Source organism: Bos indicus, chromosome 10 (genome assembly GCF_029378745.1).
Source record: "Bos indicus isolate NIAB-ARS_2022 breed Sahiwal x Tharparkar chromosome 10, NIAB-ARS_B.indTharparkar_mat_pri_1.0, whole genome shotgun sequence".
Taxonomy (NCBI): domain Eukaryota; kingdom Metazoa; phylum Chordata; class Mammalia; order Artiodactyla; family Bovidae; genus Bos; species Bos indicus.
This window is the reverse complement of record NC_091769.1, coordinates 91,850,684-91,872,771: the sequence shown is the minus strand read 5'-3', so window position 1 is coordinate 91,872,771 and position 22,088 is coordinate 91,850,684. Positions and strand designations below refer to the sequence as shown.

Sequence of the window (22,088 nt, the reverse complement as noted above, 5' to 3'; positions counted from 1 at the left end):
GGCTGGATGGCATCACTGACTCGATGGACGTGAGTTTGAGTCAACTCCAGGAGTTGGTGATGGACAGGGAGGCCTGGCGTGCTGCGACTTATGGGGTCGTAGAGAGTCGGACACGACTGAGTGACTGAACTGAACTGAGTGGTAAAGAAGCCGCCTGGCAATGCAGGGAACATTAGAGACACAGGTTCGATCTCTGGGTCGGGAAGATCCCCTGGAGGAGGGCATGGCTACCGCCTCCAGTGTTCCTGCCTGGAGAATGCCATGGACAGAGGAGCCTGGTGGGCTACAGTCCATGTTGTTGTTCAGTCACGCACTTGTATCTGACTGTTGTGACCCCATGGACTGTAGTACGCAAAGCTTCCCTGTCCTTCACCGTCTCCTGGAGTTGCTTAAACTCAGGCTTATTGAGTCGGTGATCACATCCAACTACCTCATCCTCTGTCGCCCCCTTCTCCTCATGCAGGGTCGCAAAGAGTCAGACACAACTGAAGCGACTTAGCATGCATGCACACTATGCATCAGGCATAGGGTAGAATACTGTGGACTTTCAGCAAGTCACTACTTTTGTGACAAAGTGTCAACTAAGAATAGAAGATAGAATATTTAAACTTGTGTTCTGTGTCTTTCAGTTCAGTTCAGTTGCTCAGTCGTGTCCGACTCTGCAACCCCATGGACTGCAGCATGCCAGGCCTCCCTGTCCATCACCAACTCCCAGAGTTTACTCAAATTCGTGTCCATTGAGTTGGTGATGCCATCCAACCATCCCTGTGTCTTTACCAGCTTCTTGAAAGGATTTGCCTTCCAGTGTGATACAAGTCAAATAGAGAAAGGACTCTTAGCATTTGGATAATAGGATAGGGCAGGATAGACTGGGCCAGATGAATCCTATTCTTGATAAGTGTTACAAACTAACATCTGTAATAAAGGAATTATCAAGGCGTAGGGTGTCATAAAACTCCACATAAACCTCTAGAAGAAACTTTCATGCTTTGCTCTTCTTTTCCTCTGTCATTTCTGTATATACATTTACCTTTCTAGTAATTGTTAAAATCAAGGAAATAAAACTTAAGTAAACTTTGTGTTTATGATTAAATGTGCTTAAGTTGCTAAATTTAGGCCTACAACCTTGACAGTTGTTGTAGTTTAGCTCTTACGTCACACTTTGTTTTCATTATGTCTAATGTTCACAAATATTTAATGTATCTGTTTTCAGGGTATAGTTGCTTTGGAGATAATGCTTAATTTTCCAAGTTTTTCATAATTAAAATGTAGCCAGAAAGTTGTATTAACATGTTATATATTTAGTTATTTGCATTTAGGAAATAGTAGAGAAGTTTTTGATACATTGAAAGTGTAAAGGTTACCTTATTCTGCTTAGAATAAATGTTTCTTCACTATTATATTTGTGATGTTCCAGATATATATGCAGTATCGTGCATTCATATAAATGGAACATTTGAGACTTCCCTTGTGGTCCAGTGGTTAAGACTTCGTTCTTCCCTGCAAGGGATCCCTGGTTGAGAAACTAAGATCCTGCATGCCCTATGGCACAGGCAAAATTAAATAAATAAGTAAATACATAGAACATTTACCTTAGAACAGAGTTTTTGTCAACTTTAAATTGTCACCTGCCCTTGCCATCTTCCTCTGTAAGGATTAAATCATGTGCTGCTCTGGCTGCTGACTTTCAATACCTCCCTAAGGCACTTCAAGGTAGAGATCAGGGAGGCGACACGCTGTGCTCTGGGAAAACTGGCAGAACAGGTCTCCAGAGAGTTAGATATTTTCAGGAGCTGATTTTATGAACCCAATCCTTATACCTGCTCATATCTAGAAAAGCCGTAAATCCTTTGATGGTGACATCAGCTCCTTGTGACTAGCAGAAAGGCTTTGCAAAGATCAGTGTTTGATTGCATGAACTCCGTGTTCACCACCAGAACCAGCTATGTATTGACTTTGCCCCCTACCTCTTTGGAGCAGTTGCCCAGAGCTCTCTGAGGTGCTGTTTCCCAGGCTGCAGCCCTCCATTTGCCCCAGATAAAGCTTAACTCTTATGTTGTACGTTTTTTTCAGTCGACAGTTTCTGGAGTTAGTGGTTGTATAGTAGATTCTCCCCAGCCTCCCTTAGTGGTTTCCCTGTCCACAATTTCAGTTACCTGCCACAGCAGATTACTGAAATTACCAATTTTGGACCAATTGCGGTGCAGAAAGATTAACTGGAAAATTCTAGAAATAATTCGGAAGTTTTAAATTGCACATTATTCTGAGTAACATGGTGAAATCTTCCTCTGTTCCACTTTTTTCCACCTGGGATGCCCTCTTATCTCAATCTGCTGCTAACATCCGACCAGCCACATCATCATGGCTTGATGGCCCAGAATCACCCAAAGCATGTGAGATCCTCCTTCTGAGATATTATCAGAAGGTCAGTAGTAGCTTAACGCTGTCTCATCATGTAGGCATTTTAATGTCTCATATCCTCACCAGAAGTGTGGTGAATATGGTACAGTAAGATATTTTGATAAAGAGACCACCTTCATATAACTTTTATTACAGTGGATCATTACAGTTGTCCTATTTCATTATTAGTTACTATTGGTAATCTCTTACTGTGCTGGTTTATAAGTTAAACTTTATTATAGGTATGTATGTGTAGAGCATCATCACTCTGCTCACAAAGCAGAGACATCACTTTTCTGACAAAGGTCTGTATAGTCACAGCTCTGGGTTTTCTAGTGGTCGTGTGTGGGATGTGAGAGCTGGACCATAAAGAAGGCTGAGTGCTGAAGAATCGATGCTTTTGAACTGTGGTGCCAGAGAAGTCTCTTGAGAGTCCCTTGATCTGCAAGGAGATCAAACCAGTCAATCTTAAAGGAAATCAACCCTGAATATTCATCGGAGGGACTGATGCTGAAGCTCCAATACTTTGGCCACATGATGGGAAGAGCTGACTCATTGGAAAAGACCGTGATCTTGAGGAAGACTGAAGGCAGGAGGAGAACGGGACAACAGAGGATGAGATGGTTGGATGGCATCACCAACTCAATGGACATGAGTTTGAGTAAGCTCTGGGAGATGGTGAAGGACAGGGAGACCTGGAGTGCTGCAGTCCATGGGGTCGCAAAGAGTCGGGCACAACTGAGCGACTGAACTGATGGATGTGTAGGAAAAACATGTAAAGGATTTGGTACTGTCTGCAGTTTCAGGTATCCCCTGGTGGGGTCTTGGAATGTATCCCTCAGATAATTGGGGATTCCTGTAGTCCTTTGCTATATATTGAGCATCTAGTATGTGGGAGGCATTGCTGGATGCTGGGGATAAGATGCAGGTCTGAAGTTGAAAGTTTATAGTGGGATCATTAAAAGCAATATCCCTTTCGATTGTTAAAACTATTGAATATATAGTCAAGTCCTGATAATAGGTGCTGATGCAAAGAAAAGATATCTAAAGTCTAAAATGGTAAATAATCTTAAGAATACAGAGACACACACTCATACACACATAGCCTATGGGCTTACTTTTGTTTAATATATTTTGTTTACATGATTGTTGTATCCTTTTGATTGACTTAGCTGTTTTTGTTCACCTAATTTTTTTTAGTATAATTAGTTGTGAATCAAAACTTCATTGGATCAAGTTATATCCAGATAGGGTCTTTCTCTTTCAGAGGTAGTGAGGTGTTGACAGCTATGGACAGAACGTTCAGTTTAAATCATTTTCTAGCCATGTGGCATTAGGCAAGTTGCTTAAAACTCAAAGTCTCAGTTATATCATCCTTAAAACCAGTATAATAGTAAATTCTAATGGAGTTAAATGTGAAAATGTATTTAAAGTGCTTGGCAGAGTGTCTGATACCTGATCAGCTATCAATTAGCAGCTACCATTATTTTATTATTGTTAAGTTACCAAGTGGATGCTAGTTAATCAGCCAAGCAATAAACCAATCGGCAAGCATTGATTAACTACTTATGATATGTTAAGGATTAAGGGCCAGTGCCGGAGTTCAGCTCCAGCAGCCAGGGATTCAACCTGAAGGGGTGAGTGGTGTTGGCGAGAGAGAAACTGAGGCAGCCTCTCAGTTTTCTTGGACTGCCTGTTTATTTCAAGCTTATGGTTTTCTTTTATACTTTTACAAAAGCATTAGGTCAGAGGCTTGATATTTTTCGTTCCCATGGACCCAGATTTATTTTTCTCCAAAAATCATTGTTGCCCCTCAAAAGGAGTTCCTTCTTCAGCGATTCTCTTACCTACTTTTTCTCATGTGTCCTTGTGAGTACACTGTGACTCATGCTAATGTCTGGGCTGCATACCACATTCCTCAGTTTAATTCTTACCTTTCTAAGTCCTGTTTGCCCCTAGTATCCTAAGCTCACTATTTCTTAGAAAGGGCTTCTACCTAATAATATCTCTAAAGTCCCTAATTTCTATAAGCTATAGTAGAATATGCTAACATTACAGCAATCATTAAATCTTTAACTTCTAACTATTTTAATTATTCCTAAACCCTAAATTCAGCAAACTCCTTTGCCATAAACTTTTCTCACAAATGGGCCTCAGATAGCAATCCCTCCCATGGCCTCAAGCTGCGGCCTGTGTGCTCACCCTGGAACACTTTTTTGTAAAAGTCCTTGAACAAATGTCAGTGATTAACTTTATGAGTTATTCTTTGAGAACAGCTGCAGAAGGCTTTATGCCTTTTCATGCTCCTCTCAAAAACAATAAGCACCTTAATATTCTCTTCAGTCAACTCAGCCATGGAAAGGGAAAAACAAGTCAGAATCACAAAGCCTAACTCCTTCATTCCGGGTCTGTGCCTACGGAACAAAGGGAGGGGGTTTAGGGCCGTGCCTCTATTTTGTCAGTAATGCCTAACGCAGCTCCCGACAGGCCAGGGAACTGGGAATAAGACTTACTGCAGAACTATGTTGATTGGACATTTTGAGCCAGAACTGTGTCGAATCACTTGAGATGATGGTCCACAAAGGAGGAGCCAACTTGAGAAGAGCTGGCATTTCCTGTTGAACAAACAGGAGGGTGGGTTTGTAATTATGTTTGCTATTTGAAGAGAGGAACCACATCATGGTTGTTTTCCTATCCCCAAGATTAGGTACAGAGCTTGACATATGGTAGGTAATTTATAAGTAATAGTTGTGGATGAAGAGATACGAATGTGTATGCATACATGCTCACATGTTTGCGTGCGTGCTCAGTCGCTCAGTCATGTCCTTCTCTTTTGCGCCCTGATGAACTGTAGCCTGCTAGGCTCCTCTGTTCATTCTTGGGTTTCCCAGACAAGAATACTAGAGTGGGTTGCCATTTCCTTCTCCAGGGGATCTTCCTGACCCAGAAATTGAACCCGTGTCTCCTGTGGCTCCTGCATTGGCAGACGGAGTCTTTACCACTCACACCACCTGGGAAGCCCTGCTTACCTGTTTATGTGTAGATAAAAGATGTGGTGACCTGTGGCTATAGGTGTTTGTTCATTCTCTCCTCCTCTCTCTCTCTCCCCTTCCCTCCCTCTCTTCCCCACTCCTCCTTTCCCTTTCCTTCAATAAGTGTCTGTGTGTTGGCCAGTCTGGGGAAATAAAAACAAGAAAACAGTACAAAAATATGTCCCCAGTGAAAAAAAGCCCATGACTTATATCCCAGAGATTCCTGCTCTCCAAGCAGTGCAGTGAACTTGATAAATAGGGCCCAATTGAAGGATTTATAATCCTAATGAAGGGATTTCCAGTCAAAAGGGTCTCTATAGAACCATTTCTGATCAGCTTATAGATTTCGTAGGCTATCTGGGATGCTTAGCTAACTGATATGATACTTGGTTTTCTCCATTGTTATACTTTAACTTCATTTTCTATTATTAGTTTTTTCGGGAGATGTGAGTAGCTGCAATGAAACAATTAGGAGATGAATTGTGAGACAATCTAAGGCAATTGCAGTTCACAGGAACGTAAGCATTGAATAGATTAGGGTTTGCAGAAATGTGATTTTGTTCCTTCTCATGAAATCTGTTATTTAGATCGTTTGTGAAGTGACATGTAGCAACAAATTTAAAGCTATGGCTGTATTGGTTAAAAACACTTAAGAAATAATTTTCGTATATAAAACGTGGATCTTTAAAAAGATCATTATAATTCAGATTGCAAGTGTAATGATGATGCCATTTTTACATAAGCTGGAAACTGAGTTTGAGAGCATAGTATTGTGACTTGCCCAACATTGCACAACTTGTGTTGGAAACAGGATATGAGCACAGATTTCTTGTATTTTCCCCTTTATTTACTGCCAGTAAAATGACTCACGTTTCTGTCTTTTCATTGATTTCTTTAGTGTTGAATTTAAATTTGTTGTTATTATAGTCAAAAGATTACCATATCCTTTCTTATTTGTTTTTAGTCTGTATAAATTTTGGATTAGAAGTCATCAGTAATTTTTTTAGAAAAATTAAAACCTGATATTTCCACATAAAAGATATCTGTGACTGGAAAAAATGAATCAGCATTGTTTAATTTTGTTTTGTTTCTAATTTGACCATCTGTTTAGGATTGTTCTTTTTCATGAGGTGAAAAAATGTATATGATTGTCAGATACCTGTTCTATAAAATAGTCACTCTGCTAAAATCACAGTTTTACATTTTTTACCAAGAACTCCTTAATAGTAGCAGGCAGAATTCTCTGTTTTTTTGTTTGTTTCTCCCCCACAAGTATGAGAAAGAAGTAGAAGTTAATGAGCTGTTGACTTGTAGCATTTATTTTAATGATTACACTTTAGGCCATTTTTAGGCAATCTATACTCTTTCTTTATCTTTTTTATATCGTGTGAATAGACTAAAGCTATAACTTCCACATATTAATTTGAGGGCAAACTTTAAACCAGACACTTTAAATAAACACTAACTAGGATACTATGAGTAATTTCCTGTCAGGTTTCTCCCAATTAAAAAAAAAAACAAAATAATAATAAAATGGTCAAATTGAAGGCAAAATTATAAATTTATCATTTGTTATTTGTAAAGTGTTTTTTTTTTTTCTAATTTTATTTTATTTTTAAACTTTACATAATTGTATTAGTTTTGCCAAATATCAAAATGAATCCGCCACAGGTATACATGTGTTCCCCATCCTGAACCCTCCTCCCTCCTCCCTCCCCATACCATCCCTCTGGGTCGTCCCAGTGCACTAGCCCCAAGCATCCAGTATCGTGCATCGAACCTGGACTGGCAACTCGTTTCTTACATGATATTTTACATGTTTCAATGCCATTCTCCCAAATCTTCCCACCCTCTCCCTCTCCCACAGAGTCCATAAGACTGTTCTATACATCAGTGTCTCTTTTGCTGTCTCGTACACCGGGTTATTGTTACCATCTTTCTAAATTCCATATATATGCGTTAGTATACTGTATTGATGTTTTTCCTTCTGGCTTACTTCACTCTGTATAATAGGCTCCAGTTTCATCCACCTCATTAGAACTGATTCAAATGTATTCTTTTTAATGGCTGAGTAATACTCCATTGTGTATATGTACCACAGCTTTCTTATCCATTCATCTGCTGATGGACATCTAGGTTGCTTCCATGTCCTGGCTATTATAAACAGTGCTGCGATGAACATTGGGGTACACGTGTCTCTTTCCCTTCTGGTTTCCTCAGTGTGTATGCCGAGCAGTGGGATTGCTGGATCATAAGGCAGTTCTATTTCCAGTTTTTTAAGGAATCTCCACACTGTTCTCCATAGTGGCTGTACTAGTTTGCATTCCCACCAACAGTGTAAGAGGGTTCCCTTTTCTCCACACCCTCTCCAGCATTTATTATTTGTAGACTTTTGGATCATAGCCATTCTGACTGGTGTGAAATGTAAAGTGTTTTTAACTGAATCCCTGTTAGCTGTTAAATCCAGAGTAGTCCTTACTTTTTCAGAGAATTGACGGAAACACCAGAGTGTTACCATGTGTGAATCACTCAGCCCGATGTTAGGAAACATGCTTAGAATGCGTCGATGGAGTGACCTTACGTCCAGCTGTGGTGGAGGGAGGGGCAAGACCCACAGATGCATGAAAGGACATTTGGTCTCTACTTCCCAGACTGAAGCAGCTTCCCTGGTGGCTCAGATGGTAAAGAATCTGCCCACAATGTGGGAGACCTTCGTCCCTTGGTGAAGGGAATGGCAACCCACTCCAGTATCCTTGCCTGGAGAATTCCATGGACCAAGCAGCCTGGCGGGCTACAGTTCATAGGGTCACAGGGTCGGACACGACTGGGTGACTAACACTTTCACACTTCCCCAGGCTGAAATGAAAATATGGAGAAGCCTCTTCCTACTTCTTTCCCATTGGCAGTGAACTCACTACCAACCATTTACAATCTAACCGATTGGTTTTAAGTGAATTTAAGGAGTGACATCCAAGTTTGTGTCTTTATGACCTCTGATTTGAATTTGAATTTGAGGCATTTCAAGTCATTTTGAAGGGCTTCCCTGGTCTCTCAAATTGTGAAGAAGCTGTCTGCCAATGCAGCAGGTATAAGAGATGTAGTTTCGATCCCTGGGTCTGGAAGATCCCCTGGAAGAGGAAATAGCAACCCTTTCCAGTATTCTTGCCTGGAAAATCTCCTAGACAGAGGAGCCTGGCAGGCTACAGTCCATTGGGTCACAGAGAGTCGAACACGACTGAGTGACTAACACTTTCACTTTTTGAGGCATTTAATCTTTTAACTTGCTGTCAGTTCAGTCACTCAGTTGTATCCGACTCGTTGTGACCCCATGGACTGTAGTACACCAGGCTTCCCTGTCCATCACCAACTCCTGGAGCTTACTCAAACTCATGTGCATTGAGTCAGTGATGCCATCCAACCATCTCATCCTCTGTTGTCCCCTTCTCCTCCCGCCTTCTATCTTTCCCAGCATCAGGGTCTTTTCAAATGAGTCAGTTCTTTGCATCAGCTGGCCAAAATATTGGAGCTTCAACTTCTGCATTAGTCTTTCCAGTGAACATTCAGGACTGATTTCTTTTAGGATTGACTGGTTGGATCTCCTTGCAGTTCAAGGGATTCTCAAGAGTCCTCTCCAACACCACAGTTCAAAGGCATCAATTCTTCAGTGCTCAACTTTCTTTATAGTCCAACTCTCACATCCATACATGACTACGGGAAAAGCATAGCTTTGACTATATGGATCTTTAACTTGCTGAGTGGTTGATAACTACAGGAGCTTGAGAAGAAAGAAGTCCTTGGAGCACTTTTCTCTAAAATCCTGTATTGCTAGTTTGGTTTCATTTCCTTGTGAAACTGTGAGTGATATCCAGAGTGTAGGAGTTAGACTGAATGATAGTATTAGTTGCTTGCGGGGTGTCAATTAGCCAAGAGGAATAGGCCGCCTAAAGGTTTCTACTGCCTGTGTGTCCGTGCTCTGCCAGATGCTCAGCAGACCTAGCTTGCCTCGTAGACCCTGAAAGGTTCATACAGTGAACGTCCAGCTTTGTTTACATGGCATTTATTTTATCACCATTGAAAGTGCTTGTTGACTCAGTCCATTTTTTTCGTTTAATATTGAACAAGCAATATTCTTTAAATTTATGATAAGCCAATATGTAGAAGGTTTTTATTGTATACATGAGTTATATTATTTGGATATTTATTTTTCCAGTTTTTTCCCCTATAGCCTTTCATAGGAATAAATGTATACTTTAGCATCCTGTAAGGAAAAGAAAAAGAGCAGAGAAACAAATTCTGTTGGTTTTCTAAAGACACTGTAAGTTTATAAACATTTTTCTGGAGATGAATGGTGCATTTTCTTCTTTTGAAAATTAAACAATGTTCCTTCCAGATGCATAATTTAAAAAACTCTAGTTGTTTGTTTCCTGTCCATGTTTTGTTTCAGAAATAGAAATGCATCAAAAGTGGCTGATTTTAAATAACTAAATGTTATTTGTTTCCAGGCATTGACTTAAGAGAAATATGTCATAATTACAAAATGGTCCTAAAGTTTAATGAATGTGTAAAATACCCTTTAGAGGCATTTTTGTTTTCAACTGTGAATATTAATTTCTAGGAATGTATCCTAACATCTTCTTGATTGTGCTACCAATGACTTTTGTATTGTTCAATATTCTCCTAGAAAAAAAATTACTAAAAACCCTGAGGCAAGATGTGAAGAGGAACTAAAAAGCCTCTTGATGAAAGTGAAAGACGAGAGTGAAAAAGTTGGCTTAAAGCTCAGCATTCAGAAAACGAAGATCTTGGCATCTGGTTCCATCAATTCATGGCAAATAGATGGGGAAACAGTGTCAGATTTTATTTTTTGGGGCTCCAAAATCACTGCAGATGGTGATTGTAGCCATGAAATTAAAAGACGCTTACTCTTTGGAAGGAAGGTTATGACCAACCTAGATAGCATATTGAAAAGCAGAGACATTACTTTGCCAACAAAAGTCCGTCTAGTCAAGGCTATGGTTTTTCAAGTGGTCATGTATGGATGTGAGAGTTGGACTGTGAAGAAAGCTGAGCGCCAAAGAATTGATGCTTTTGAACTGTGGTGTTGGAGAAGACTCTTGAGAGTCCCTTGGACTGCAAGGAGATCCAACCAGTCCATTCTGAAAGATATCAGTCCTAGGTGTTCATTGGAAGGAATGATGCTAAAGCTGAAAGTCCAGTACTTTGGCTACCTCATGCAAAGAGTTGACTCATTGGAAAAGACTGATGCTGGGAGGGGTTGGGAGCAGGAGAAGAAGGGGTTGACAGAGGATGAGATGGCTGGATGGCATCACAGACTCAATGAACATGAGTTTGAGTAAACTCTGGGAGTTGGTGCTGGATAGGGAGGCCTGGCATGCTGCGATTCATGGGATTGCAGAGTCAGACACGACTGAGTGACTGAGCTGAACTGAACTGAAGAATAATTTCCTTAAATGGGGTTCAGAAATTAAGTTTGAATTTCCATTTTTGGACTTCTGTTTTATGCATAACTTTCCCAAGCCTGCCTAAGACCAGGTTATAGACTGGAAAGTCTTTCTCACTCAAGTTTTAACGTGCATCAAATCATCTATCAAGTTTTCTAATTATGCCATTACTGTTTTCAGTTATCCCAGGTGGCGCTAGAGGCAAAGAACCTGCTTGCCATTGCAGGAGACTTAAAAGACATGGGTTCGATCACTGGGTCAGGAAGATCCCCTGGAGGAGGAAATGGCATCCCACTCCAGTATTCTTGCCAGAAGAATCTCATAGACAGAGGAGCCTGGTGGGCTACAGTCCACGAGGTCACAGAGTTGGAGAGTACTGTAGCTCTTACTCTTACATACTATTAGTCATAATTTCTTCCCTCCTTTGAAAGAAAGATTGTAAAGCATTTTCTTACAGAGAGGAAGGAAGTGTCTATCTAACTAAAAAAATAGCATTTTGATTTTAATCTTCTAGAAGGAATGACAGTGTTCTTTTGCTTTCTAAATACATATAAAGAACTATCTTACTCTCTCACAGATAGACCTCATACTTAATGTACTGATGAGTACTTAACTCATCACAAGATCTTACTGGGTCTATCCTCAAGATTTATTCTGATTCACTTCTTACCACTGGCGGGCCGTTTACTTTTGTGACATCAGCTTACCTTGATTGTTATAATAACCTGCTAGTGATAAGGTGCTTGCCATCAGTGATTTTTACTAATTAATGTATTCCAAAAACAAACTTACTGAAACACGAGAAGTTATTTAAGTTTAGAGATTCTAGTTTTTTCTTAATTTTTTTTTTCACTGTATAGTTGGAAACTACTATGCTTGGCATACAGAAAATGCAGTTAAAAAGAAAAAGAAACACTAGTGGAATGATTGGAACATAAAAGGATATTTATGTTTCAGAAAGATTTATCGATTGACTGCTATGTGAGACATTCTTTTCTCTTTTTTTTTAAAATTTACTTTTCATTGAGGTAACATTAGTTTATAACATTATATAGATTTCATGTGTACAACATTCTACTTCTGTATACATTGCAGCATGGAAGTGAAAAGTGTTAGTCGCTCAATTGCATCTCAGTCTTTGTGACCCCAAGGACTGTAGCCCGCCAGGCCCTTCTGTCCATGGGATTCTCCAGTCAAGAATCCTGGAGTGGGTAGCCGTTCCCTTCTCCAAGGGGTTGTCCCAACCCAGGGATTGAACCTGCATCTCTGTGTCTCCCGCATTGGCAGGTGGGTTCTTTCCCACTAATGCCATCTGGGAAGCCATATGGACATGTAAGTTGTTTCTATATCATGGCCGTTGTAAATAATGCTACGGGCAACTTTAGGGAAACATATATTTTCTCTGGCTAAATACCCAGAAGTGGGCTAGCTGGATCATATGGTAGTTCTATTCTTATTTTGGGGGGAACCTTCATACTGTTTTCCATAGTGGTTATATCCATTTGCATTTCCATCGTCAGTGTATGAGTGGTGCTGGGATTCTGAAATGAAGAGGAATCATCTTTGCCCTAGAGGAACTCAGTTTGATGAGGAGACGCACATAGAAGGCACACAGAGTTAGTAGGTGCTGCAGCAGAAGCTTATGTAAAGTCCGAGAGGAACATATGGACAGAGTGCTTAGTATTCCTACGAACCTGGGTCACCTTCTGTCATTCTAATATTAGGTGCCTGTTATTGGACTTTAATAGCAAGTAAAAAACTTAGTTTATGACTTGACCTCATCTGCTGTCACTGAGTATTATTGGGCTCACATAGGTTGAGTTCATGCACTTTTTCAAACTGATCTGAACTATTGTTGCTTTATTCTGTTTTTATTTTTGTAATACCTATCCAGGTGTTTAATATATAGCCATAATTTAAGAAATACACACTCATGTAAGATCTAACAAATATTTGAAAAAAGTAGTTACATGTGATCGCAATCAATGTGTTATTTATTTGTTGGCTGTTTTGCAATACAGCTTGAAATGCAGGTTAGTAATTTTCTAGATTAAACTTTTTGCAAATTTCCTATAGAATCCATAATAGATCCTTTCTTTTAGTCACTCGCAGTTTCTGCCCTGGTTGGCATTTCATATCGTATCCTAGCTTTCTTGCAGCTGAGTCAACACTTGGCAGAAGTAATGGGAGCCTTCTTTAGAGAGTCAGATAAATGGCTTCCAGACAGACCCAATTTTTGTTCAGGATAGTTTCATAATTTGCCTTGTAATGCCAGTGTCCCGGATTTAAACCTTAGGCATAATAGTTATCTTGAGTTACAGAAATACTCTTTCTCAAAACTTTTTAGGTAATGTGTGCAGGTCTATAGTTTCAACACACCATGCTTCTAGTAATCTTTAATTACATTGTATTAGTTTTAATTTTGGCCTTAAACTTTGATTTCTAAATTCTACCACTTACCCTCTCTCTCCACCACCCCCAATCATGTATTATAGATGGCCCTGGGGCTGAAATATTGCATGTTTATTCAGGTTACTTTTTAGTAAAGGAAAAACATTAGCTTTGTAAATTAATGATTTATTTAATGATGTGCCTGTGTTTTATTTGCTATAATGTTTCTCTTAAACTATATGAAGAACTGTTTTCATTTTATGTAATAACGGTATTAGAAATACAGTGACTTTTCTGGAACACTTAAAGTCATTGAAGGAATCTCATATGCTTTTACCAAGGAGATAAAATTTTGGATATGCTCTGGTTTTTATTGAAGTCATTCTCTTTTCATTAAGATCATGTCTCTTTGTAATCTTTATAGCCTTTGGGAATGTGAATGTTCTAATTAGAGGAGCATTTCTTATCCTTTGAATTATAGGTTCAATGATTAAGCCAGTCAACACTGTGTGTGTGGGGGGTGTGTGTATGTGCATGATGACATTGTGAGTATTATGATTTTTGTTTCCTGTCGACGCAAATGTCAACAATGTAAGCCTTTCCTGTCTTTAAGTGGAAGCATCAGGAAACTTTTGCTGTCTTCACCATGGAACCATACCTTTAATGTGGTATTAGTTATACTTTTTAACTAAACTCTAGAGGAGATTATGTGTATACAAGGTACATCTCCAGCATAGAGGAGAGTGATAGCCTGTGAAAATTTAGGGTATTGTGCCTGCTTGGTGGTTTTCCCTCTTGTTGTGGTCTACCTCCCTTTTTTTGTGCCATTGCTTCATATGTTTTCATTTGTAGTGATAAGGCTCATTCAGAAATGTTTTTGAGTTATTCCTTCTACTTGATGACTACGTTAGTCCCCATATAACCTCCTGATAACTTTTTTGAGATTTTCACATTGGCTTTCTAAACTCCAGTTTTAAGAACTCAACCTTTTGTAGCGTGTGAATAGAGAGTACTAGTAAGGAAGTCAGGGGACTTAGTTTATGGTTTATTGGCTCTTTGACATTCGTCAGGTTTCTTTGACCTTTGCTTTCCTTATGCATAAAATTAAAGGTGGGTTTATTTCCTTTGTGGCTCAGCTGATAAAGAATCCACCTGCAATGCGGAAGACCTGGCTTCGATCCCTGGGTTGGGAAGATCCCCTGGAGAAGGGAATGGCTACCCATGCCAGTATTCTGGCCTAGAGAATTCCATGGACTCTGTAGTCCATGGGGTCACAAAGAGTTTGACATGACTTTCACTTTCACTTTTGTTTTCTAAGGTGGTTCTTCCTTAGATTCAGTCACGGTCTACTGATAGCCCTCTTCTTGGGTTGTATAGACTGTTACAGTCAGCTTCATCTAGCCCCCCTCCCCTACCCCCTGCAAAGACTCTCCTTATATTCCTAAGACCCACACATTTGTGTCCTTTCACAGTGAAACACTGAACTTGGACTATCTGTGTCTTCCATATCTTTAAATAGTCTCGGAAATACCTTGTTTTACTTCTGGTTCTCTAGAAATATGGTAGCTTTTGGTTCATGTTGTTGTAGAATTACTTCTCCCTCTAATTTCACTAGAAGTCCACAGAATAGCTATCAAAGTGCCTACATATTGCCATCTGCCTTTATTAACCCATGTGGCCCCAATGAGATGGTTGATTGAGTTAATGTCAACCAGTTTAACTTCTTCCCTTAGAATTAGCTGTATTTGCCCCAGTGGTGGGTTTCTGAGGTGGCACTAATGGTAAAGAATCCATGTGCTGATGCAGGAGACATAAGAGACATGGGGTTTGATCCCTGGGTCAGTAAGATCCCCTGGAGGATGGCATGGCAACCCACTCCAGTAATCTTGCCTGGAGTATCCCATGGACAGGAGCCAGCAGGCTACGTTCCATAAGGTCGTACAGAGTCAGACACGACGTAGCACACACATGTACCACGTTGGTAGAGTTATTTCCGAAACATGAAACAGGGAAAAACGGCTAATTCTTTGGGTGCCACAGTTAGCGTTCAAATTGATATTCTCAAGGCAGAAGAACTGGGATAAAACAGAAGTGCTGAAATTTGTTGGCTCTCTGAGAATAGGTGGCTATTTATCTCATTTGCTCTGTCCCTGGCATTCAGAAGAGTGTATTGCCATAACAGGCGTTCCATAAAGATTTATAGAACTAGTGAAAAAATTAAATTACAGTTGCTTACGTACAGAGTGGAAGAGCTTATTTATTATAACTCTTAGATTTAGGGTCTTGAAGGACATGCAGAAAGGATGGAGAACCAGTATGGTGCAGCGTCTGAAACCTAATTAAAGAAAAGAACACAGACCTTTACCTGGACAGTAGAAGATTTAATAGGGGTGGAGGATTCACTTATTTGCTTTAGTTTTTGAGTATAGCATGTAGACTCAAGTGGAAAGGTTTTGCATTCATGTCAACTACTCTTTTCCTTGAAACCTGAGTTGGTCATGTAGGTAGGGGTTGCATGACCATCTGTCATAAATGTCACAGAAGGGGATCCTGAAAGAGCAGGTAGTTGAACCCACTTATTACAGGTTCGTGTGAGTTTGTAGCTCTGTGAGTTTTACTTCAAAGGGAGATTAGACATGGTATGCTGTCTTGCAGAGGATGGTGAAGTGGGTAATGAAATTTTCAGCCTTTGCTAAAGTGTTTGAACTTGTAGATTCTTTTTGACAGCATCAGCATTTCTTAAGACTATAAAAATCTGGAAATAGTTTTGTCTTCTTTTTAATGAGTCAAGTAACAGCACAGAAAAGTGACAGGGGAGAAAGGAAAGATGTCGATGAGGGAGAAGAGAAAAGAAAAATCAGTTAGAACGTTATTGTGAATCATGTGGATCTAAAGTATGAACGGTTGTTCCCTAAGTATGTCAGCCACCCTTGATAGAGTATTTTCTTTATTAACATCGCACCACAGGCCTGCGGCGAGAACAGTGCAGCCTGTTTGACTGGAGGGCTTTGTTTGTATAGAGGAAACCTAGCACGCCTCAGTGGCCTTTGAGTATATAGATCTGCATGGTAATTGATGAAATGGCCTTTACAGTGTTGAGTTTGTCTTCAAAAATGTTTAAATCACTTATTTAGCAAAGTGGAGGAGTTTAAATATGGCTGTAAATATGTTTTGTGATCTCCTAAAATTATCAGTTTCTTAAGGGAGACAGATGCATGATGAAATAATTTTATTGTAGCTTAATACATTAAAAAAACTATGGTATACATAATGTACTATGGGAACCTTCTACATTGGGAGATCAGAAATGAAAGGAGACTGGGGTTTGAAGGAGAAACTTTGAAAGATAAGAAGCATAGGTGGGTAGGTGCATAACAATACAGAGGCAAGTATCCTCAACTAGGGACTTGGGAGTAAGGTTTATTTCTAGTAAAAAACTATGAAATAATCCATTATTGTCAGAGCCAGACCATGGTGTTAATTTTTGTGAAAGTTTTGTAGATGAAGTTAGATTTAGCAGACTATCATCTGAAAAGATACCATATGCATCAGGAGGGAGAGTGTGGACAAAGGAGAAAGGGAGATGTGCTGAAACAGTCTCCATCCAAACTCTGCCCAAGAGAATGGAACACTCTTGTTACTATGATTTGAAAGCCCTGACATGTAGTTGGACATGCCAGGCTGCCATTAGCGTGATGCCATTTAAATGTTGTTTCATGAAACAGACTCCTCTGGTCAGATTTCCAGTTCATTAAGCAACATTCTGATTATAATTTGCCTTCCCAGCTACATTGGTCTGCAGGGAGAAAACATGCTGGTTTACACTGATGTGAGCATTCTGATCCATATGGCTGTTACGGTTCTCACTGTAAACGAATGTAGTAAACTGAGTGATATTCTAGTCTGTCCGCTAGTCTCTTATGAGCTTAATGTGCTCTACTGCTGAAAGATGACTTGCATCAGAGGACCAGAAAGCAGTGAAACTCCAGTTCCTAAGTTTACAAAGTTGAGCTCCTGGCCAGGAAGATGTACTCATGAAGGTAAACGCCTTCTCAGGACTGCTAGCTCCATTTTGAAATAACACAATTTCAGAGTGAGTTGTTCAGATGAGATGTGGCTAGAGGAGACGCATGTAGGTGTTCTTGAGAAGCTCCAAATATGAGAGAGTGGAAAGGAGGGAGATGAGGTGGGAGAGAAGAGCAGAAGACAGGTTGTGAAATGATTGTTCTTTTGTAGGGAGGGTGTTTAATTCATTTTTTTTTAAAGTAAATTGAATTGCTAGGAAATTCATGTGTGATTATTCTGCTCAAATACCATTCTGTCTTTCATGATGAATTTTCATTGAAAAAGCCTTTTGTTATTTTAAATTCAAGTTGATTGGTTGACCATATAATCTTCCTGCTTATGTTGTGTTCACTAGGGTAGGTGAAGGTCATTAGGCTAGTATGTGATGACTGAAGGCATAACTAGCCAGCCATCATGACTTTTTGGTCTATTGTTTATCCTTACAATTCTAGTAATTCTGTTCTTTTCCTCTAAACCTTGTGCAATACCACTTGAATGTCTCTAACGAATTTCTAATGAAATTGTGTAACCCTGATGATGGAGAGTTGTTTTGACTAGGGGGCGTCCCCAAGACTTGTAATCTCTTATAGGGTTCTTGAGAATCTCCTTTTCATGAAGTATATTTACTTACTTGAAAAGTAGCTCTTTCTTAGCTCTATCAAATTTTCATGACTCAAAGCATTTATGTAGCCTTTATGTATGACTGAGTTTGGAAACTTAGACCTTTTGAAATGGTGTTTTGATGAGATAAAGGTAGTAGTAACACTTTTTTTCCCCCTTGAAATGAAGAAACCCACTTACTTGACATTTTGCCTTTTCTAGTGTTTTACTAATATTTATTGAAAACTCAAATTGGTTTGTGGCGTTGGCTCTCACCCTGATCCATTAATGGCCGTGTGTGATTAAAATGGTGAAGGGTTTTTAAAACTTCTTTTTTCTTTTGGTAGCAGAATTACTGTAGTGCTTTTTGTCATGTATCTGCTCGCTATTTCACTCATTATTGTACTTCTGAATTCTCTGTTACTTGACATCAGTTAATGAGGAAGAATAATAAGTTATTTTGGTAAAGTCAAGGGACAAAGTCAGATCTGTTTTTTAATATTCTTCTTTGGGTTCATTGTACAGGTATGACATGTGTTTCTTGTCTTCACTTAATAATTAACCTCTGATTTTATTTCTTACCAATGCCTCTAGGAAAAACATATAACCAATGAAGAAGAACACCGTAGGAGGATGGAAGAGGCCAGATTGCAGCTCAAGGATCAACTTCTTTGTCTGGAGACCGAACAGGAATCTATCCTTGGAGTGATAGGAAAGGAAATTGATGCAGCTTGTAAAACGTTTTCCAGGGACTCAATGGACAAATTGAAAGTAATTATGAGTTGCTATGTGGCTTTCAGTTAGTTTCCTAATATATAATTATAATATGATTTAATGCATAGTTACCTAGTCATCACATTTTTATTCTAGAGAGTTATATGGAACAAAATAACATCTTACACTTTTTAGAATGAGCTATTTTATCTATTGCACAGTCATGGTGAAAGAAAGTATGCTGTTACTCCACTGAATTGCTTGTATCTCAGTCTGTAAAAGAAAATGTCTTACAAGGGAAAGTTTTCAAGTCAAGAAGCCTGGATTTTGAATTTTTTATTATCATAGGCCATTTTTATTGTTGTTAGTATATTACTGGCTCACATCTATTGAGTGCTAGCTATATTACACATATTGTTGTAATTACAGTATATACATTCTCTCTCTATTCTGAAACCACCCTGTCCTTTAGATACTCACATTAAATCCGTTTTAGGCAAGAGAAAGCAAGACTTGGAGGGGATAAGTAACTTGCCCCTGGCCATGTATCTGGTCTAAAGCTAGAATTAGGACTTCAAATATTGGGTGTCTAACTCTGGAGCTTAAACAAGTATCTACCATGCTATTTGCCTTCCCTGTTTAAACAAATTGCATTCTATTTAGTTTTCCTGTCTTTAAAATGGATTATTGCCACTAAATTTGTAGTCCTAGTGAAATAATAAATAAAAACAGAAGTAATCATGGATATTCTTAATTCCTTGAAGTAAGTACCTCTTTACACTCCAGGTCCTAGTACTGCTAAGTTATATACAAAGAGCATTGCAGTGCTTTGGTGTGGGATAACCACAGTACATTATAATTTAGCCCATGATTTCCCCCTGTAGTTATTTCATTTGATGATATAACAGCATTCAAATTATCATATTATGCATTAAGGTATTTTTTTTAACCTTTTCAAATATTTTGTCATTCATCTTTTTTCTCAAATAAAATATTCTTCCTTAAACTACTTTCCCCTCTTTTTTCCTGTTCTTTCTACCCATCTTTTTTTTTTTTCTTAAATAATGTTTTCAAGAACATAAAATGATATTCTACACTTGTGCTTTAGGATTCAGCTTTAAAGGAAATATTTCAACTGGCAGAATTTGGTGAAGTTGATGGAATTTCTACAGTATATATTTTTGTATACATTTTTTTTTTTTAAGTTCAGATGTCAATTTGAGAGGACTGTGAGCCAAATACGAGAAGTAATTGGCTTTAGGGGAAAACTCTTTCTGTCCTGTTATAACTCTCATTTATTCTGTTCCTTGTTTAATATTGCTTTATTTTTATTTAGAACTTGTTTACATATATTTAAACCCTTGAAATCATAATTTTATCTAGAAGATTCACAGATTAACTATCGAATATTTATTCTGTGTTTAAGAATTTATGTCAGAATGGCTTGTTTTCAGTCAAGTAGAGATATAAAAATAGAAACATTTGGATTGCATTATATATAAACTGTTATTTATAGACTAAAACGGGTCAATTACAAGCTAAAGCATGGTGTGTATGTTGCACATTGCTTCAATATTTTATTTATAAGATTCAAATTATCTTTCCAACATACTATTGTGAAAAGTACCCTATTCTTTAATAGGCTTTCACGAATGTGGTGATAATGGGTCTTTACACCTCTTTACCTGGAGAAAGACTAATTCAAGTCCAAGTGATGGGTGGAAAGTTAATCTATGAGAATGGAAATTCTTTTAAAAGTTTTTTTAAGAATGCATTTTTTTTATTGTGGATCTTTTTCCATTAATAACTTTTGTTGTTTCATTCCTATAAAATAAAAAAAAAGGAATACTCAAGAACATAACATTTGTTCTTACCTCACAGAAACCACCAAAGTGTTTATTAAAATTGATTTTTTGCTTTATAGTTCAGAGATGTAGGTGAGATTGGTGGTCTTTGTAAAATATTTTTAGAAATGAAGTAATTTCAATCATTCCTGGTCATTTGTTGATTTTTAAAATATTGCTGATGAAATTTTCAGCCATTTTATGTAGAAAGTGACTATTATGGAATGGACTGAATAAGAGATATGCAACAAAAGAGTCTGTGAAAAGTCTTTGGGAATGTTGGTATTATTTCTAATTATAGTTTCTTTTTTCAGCCACCATATTTATTACGTATTCCACATTAGTAAGTGCATGCAGTGTTTGAAAATCTGTTGTTAGACACTTACGGAACAATTAGAAAAGTGTCTGAATTAAAGGTACAATGTTTTCACAGACCAGTCTTTGGTAATTCTAGAGATTTTCCCCTAACACTTGGTCAGAGTATTCATTTCTTTGTAGAGCATGCAGAGGATATAGCCTTTGGATCAAGACAGATGTAGATTCAAATTGCAACTCTCCAAATTGCTAATGTATGACCTTGGATGAGTTATGTAATCTCTATTCTCTCTAAGAATTCATGTCCTATTTATAAGTTAGGTTATTATGAAGATAAAAAAGATATGGAAGGTGTACATCATAGTGTGAGGTACGTACTAAGTGTATCGTATCTTGCACTTAGTAGTGCAAGAAAGCAGGATCAACTAATGATTTCTCTCATTATTATGCAGAGAGTTTTTTGTAATGTACTCATATTGCCAAGTATATGGCTTCTGTTTCTTTAATCTTTTTATGACAAATAACTGTTATCTTAATAGACTTTGTGCTCTTGTCATAATGGACTTTGAAGTGTATTTATTGATAATTACATCTTGGTACGCAGTTAGTAGTGAAGTGATAATGGTGTTCTGTATGCCTGATATTGTGCTAACACCCATTTTATTTAATTTATACCCTGGCCTCATGAGGTAGTTTACTCACTTTATAGATGATAACCTGCAGCTTAGAGAAAAATTAAGCCACATCATTTTATAAGTGATTAAGTGACTATTTTCTTAAACACGAAACTATATATAAATTTATAAAGCACGTTGCAAAATATAATCATTGTTTTATCTCAAATTATTTTGGTCTTTAATCTTGAGTACTGTATATTAGGTCACTGAAGACTTGAGATGATGACATAGGTCAATGAAAAAGAGTAATAAAGAACAACATAATCAATGATAAATGGATGGTTACAAATATTCAACACAGTAGAGAGGTCGAAAAGGAAAGAAAGCACTGTGAACTAGAGAGATTAAGAAAAATCTCATTGAAAAAGCAGGAAAGGCATGAGAATCGAGTGAGATCTAGATAATGAGAAAATGGATGATAGAAAGGTTATGTAAGACTACAGCACTCTTGTGCGTGGCATGTGGTCAGCACTCGCTGTGCATTTATCATATGTCTAAATGAATTACCTAGTGCTGTTCCTTAGGGGAGTGATGTGCACACACATCAAGAAGTGTAGAAGTATTTGAAGATAGGAACAGACACTGCAT

General features: G+C 38.3%; 1 protein-coding gene across 12 annotated transcripts in view; it reads left to right on the top strand.

The window, feature by feature from the left end:
• The window catches only part of CEP128 (centrosomal protein 128), a 483,641-nt gene that overhangs the window by 179,732 nt on the left and 281,821 nt on the right, over nucleotides 1-22,088 (top strand). For all 12 annotated transcript variants that reach the window (XM_070797945.1, XM_070797947.1, XM_070797949.1 and 9 more), the window contains one exon: nucleotides 18,545-18,721. In XM_070797945.1, coding sequence (XP_070654046.1) covers nucleotides 18,545-18,721 — 177 coding nt within the window. The remainder of the gene's footprint in view (nucleotides 1-18,544; nucleotides 18,722-22,088) is intronic.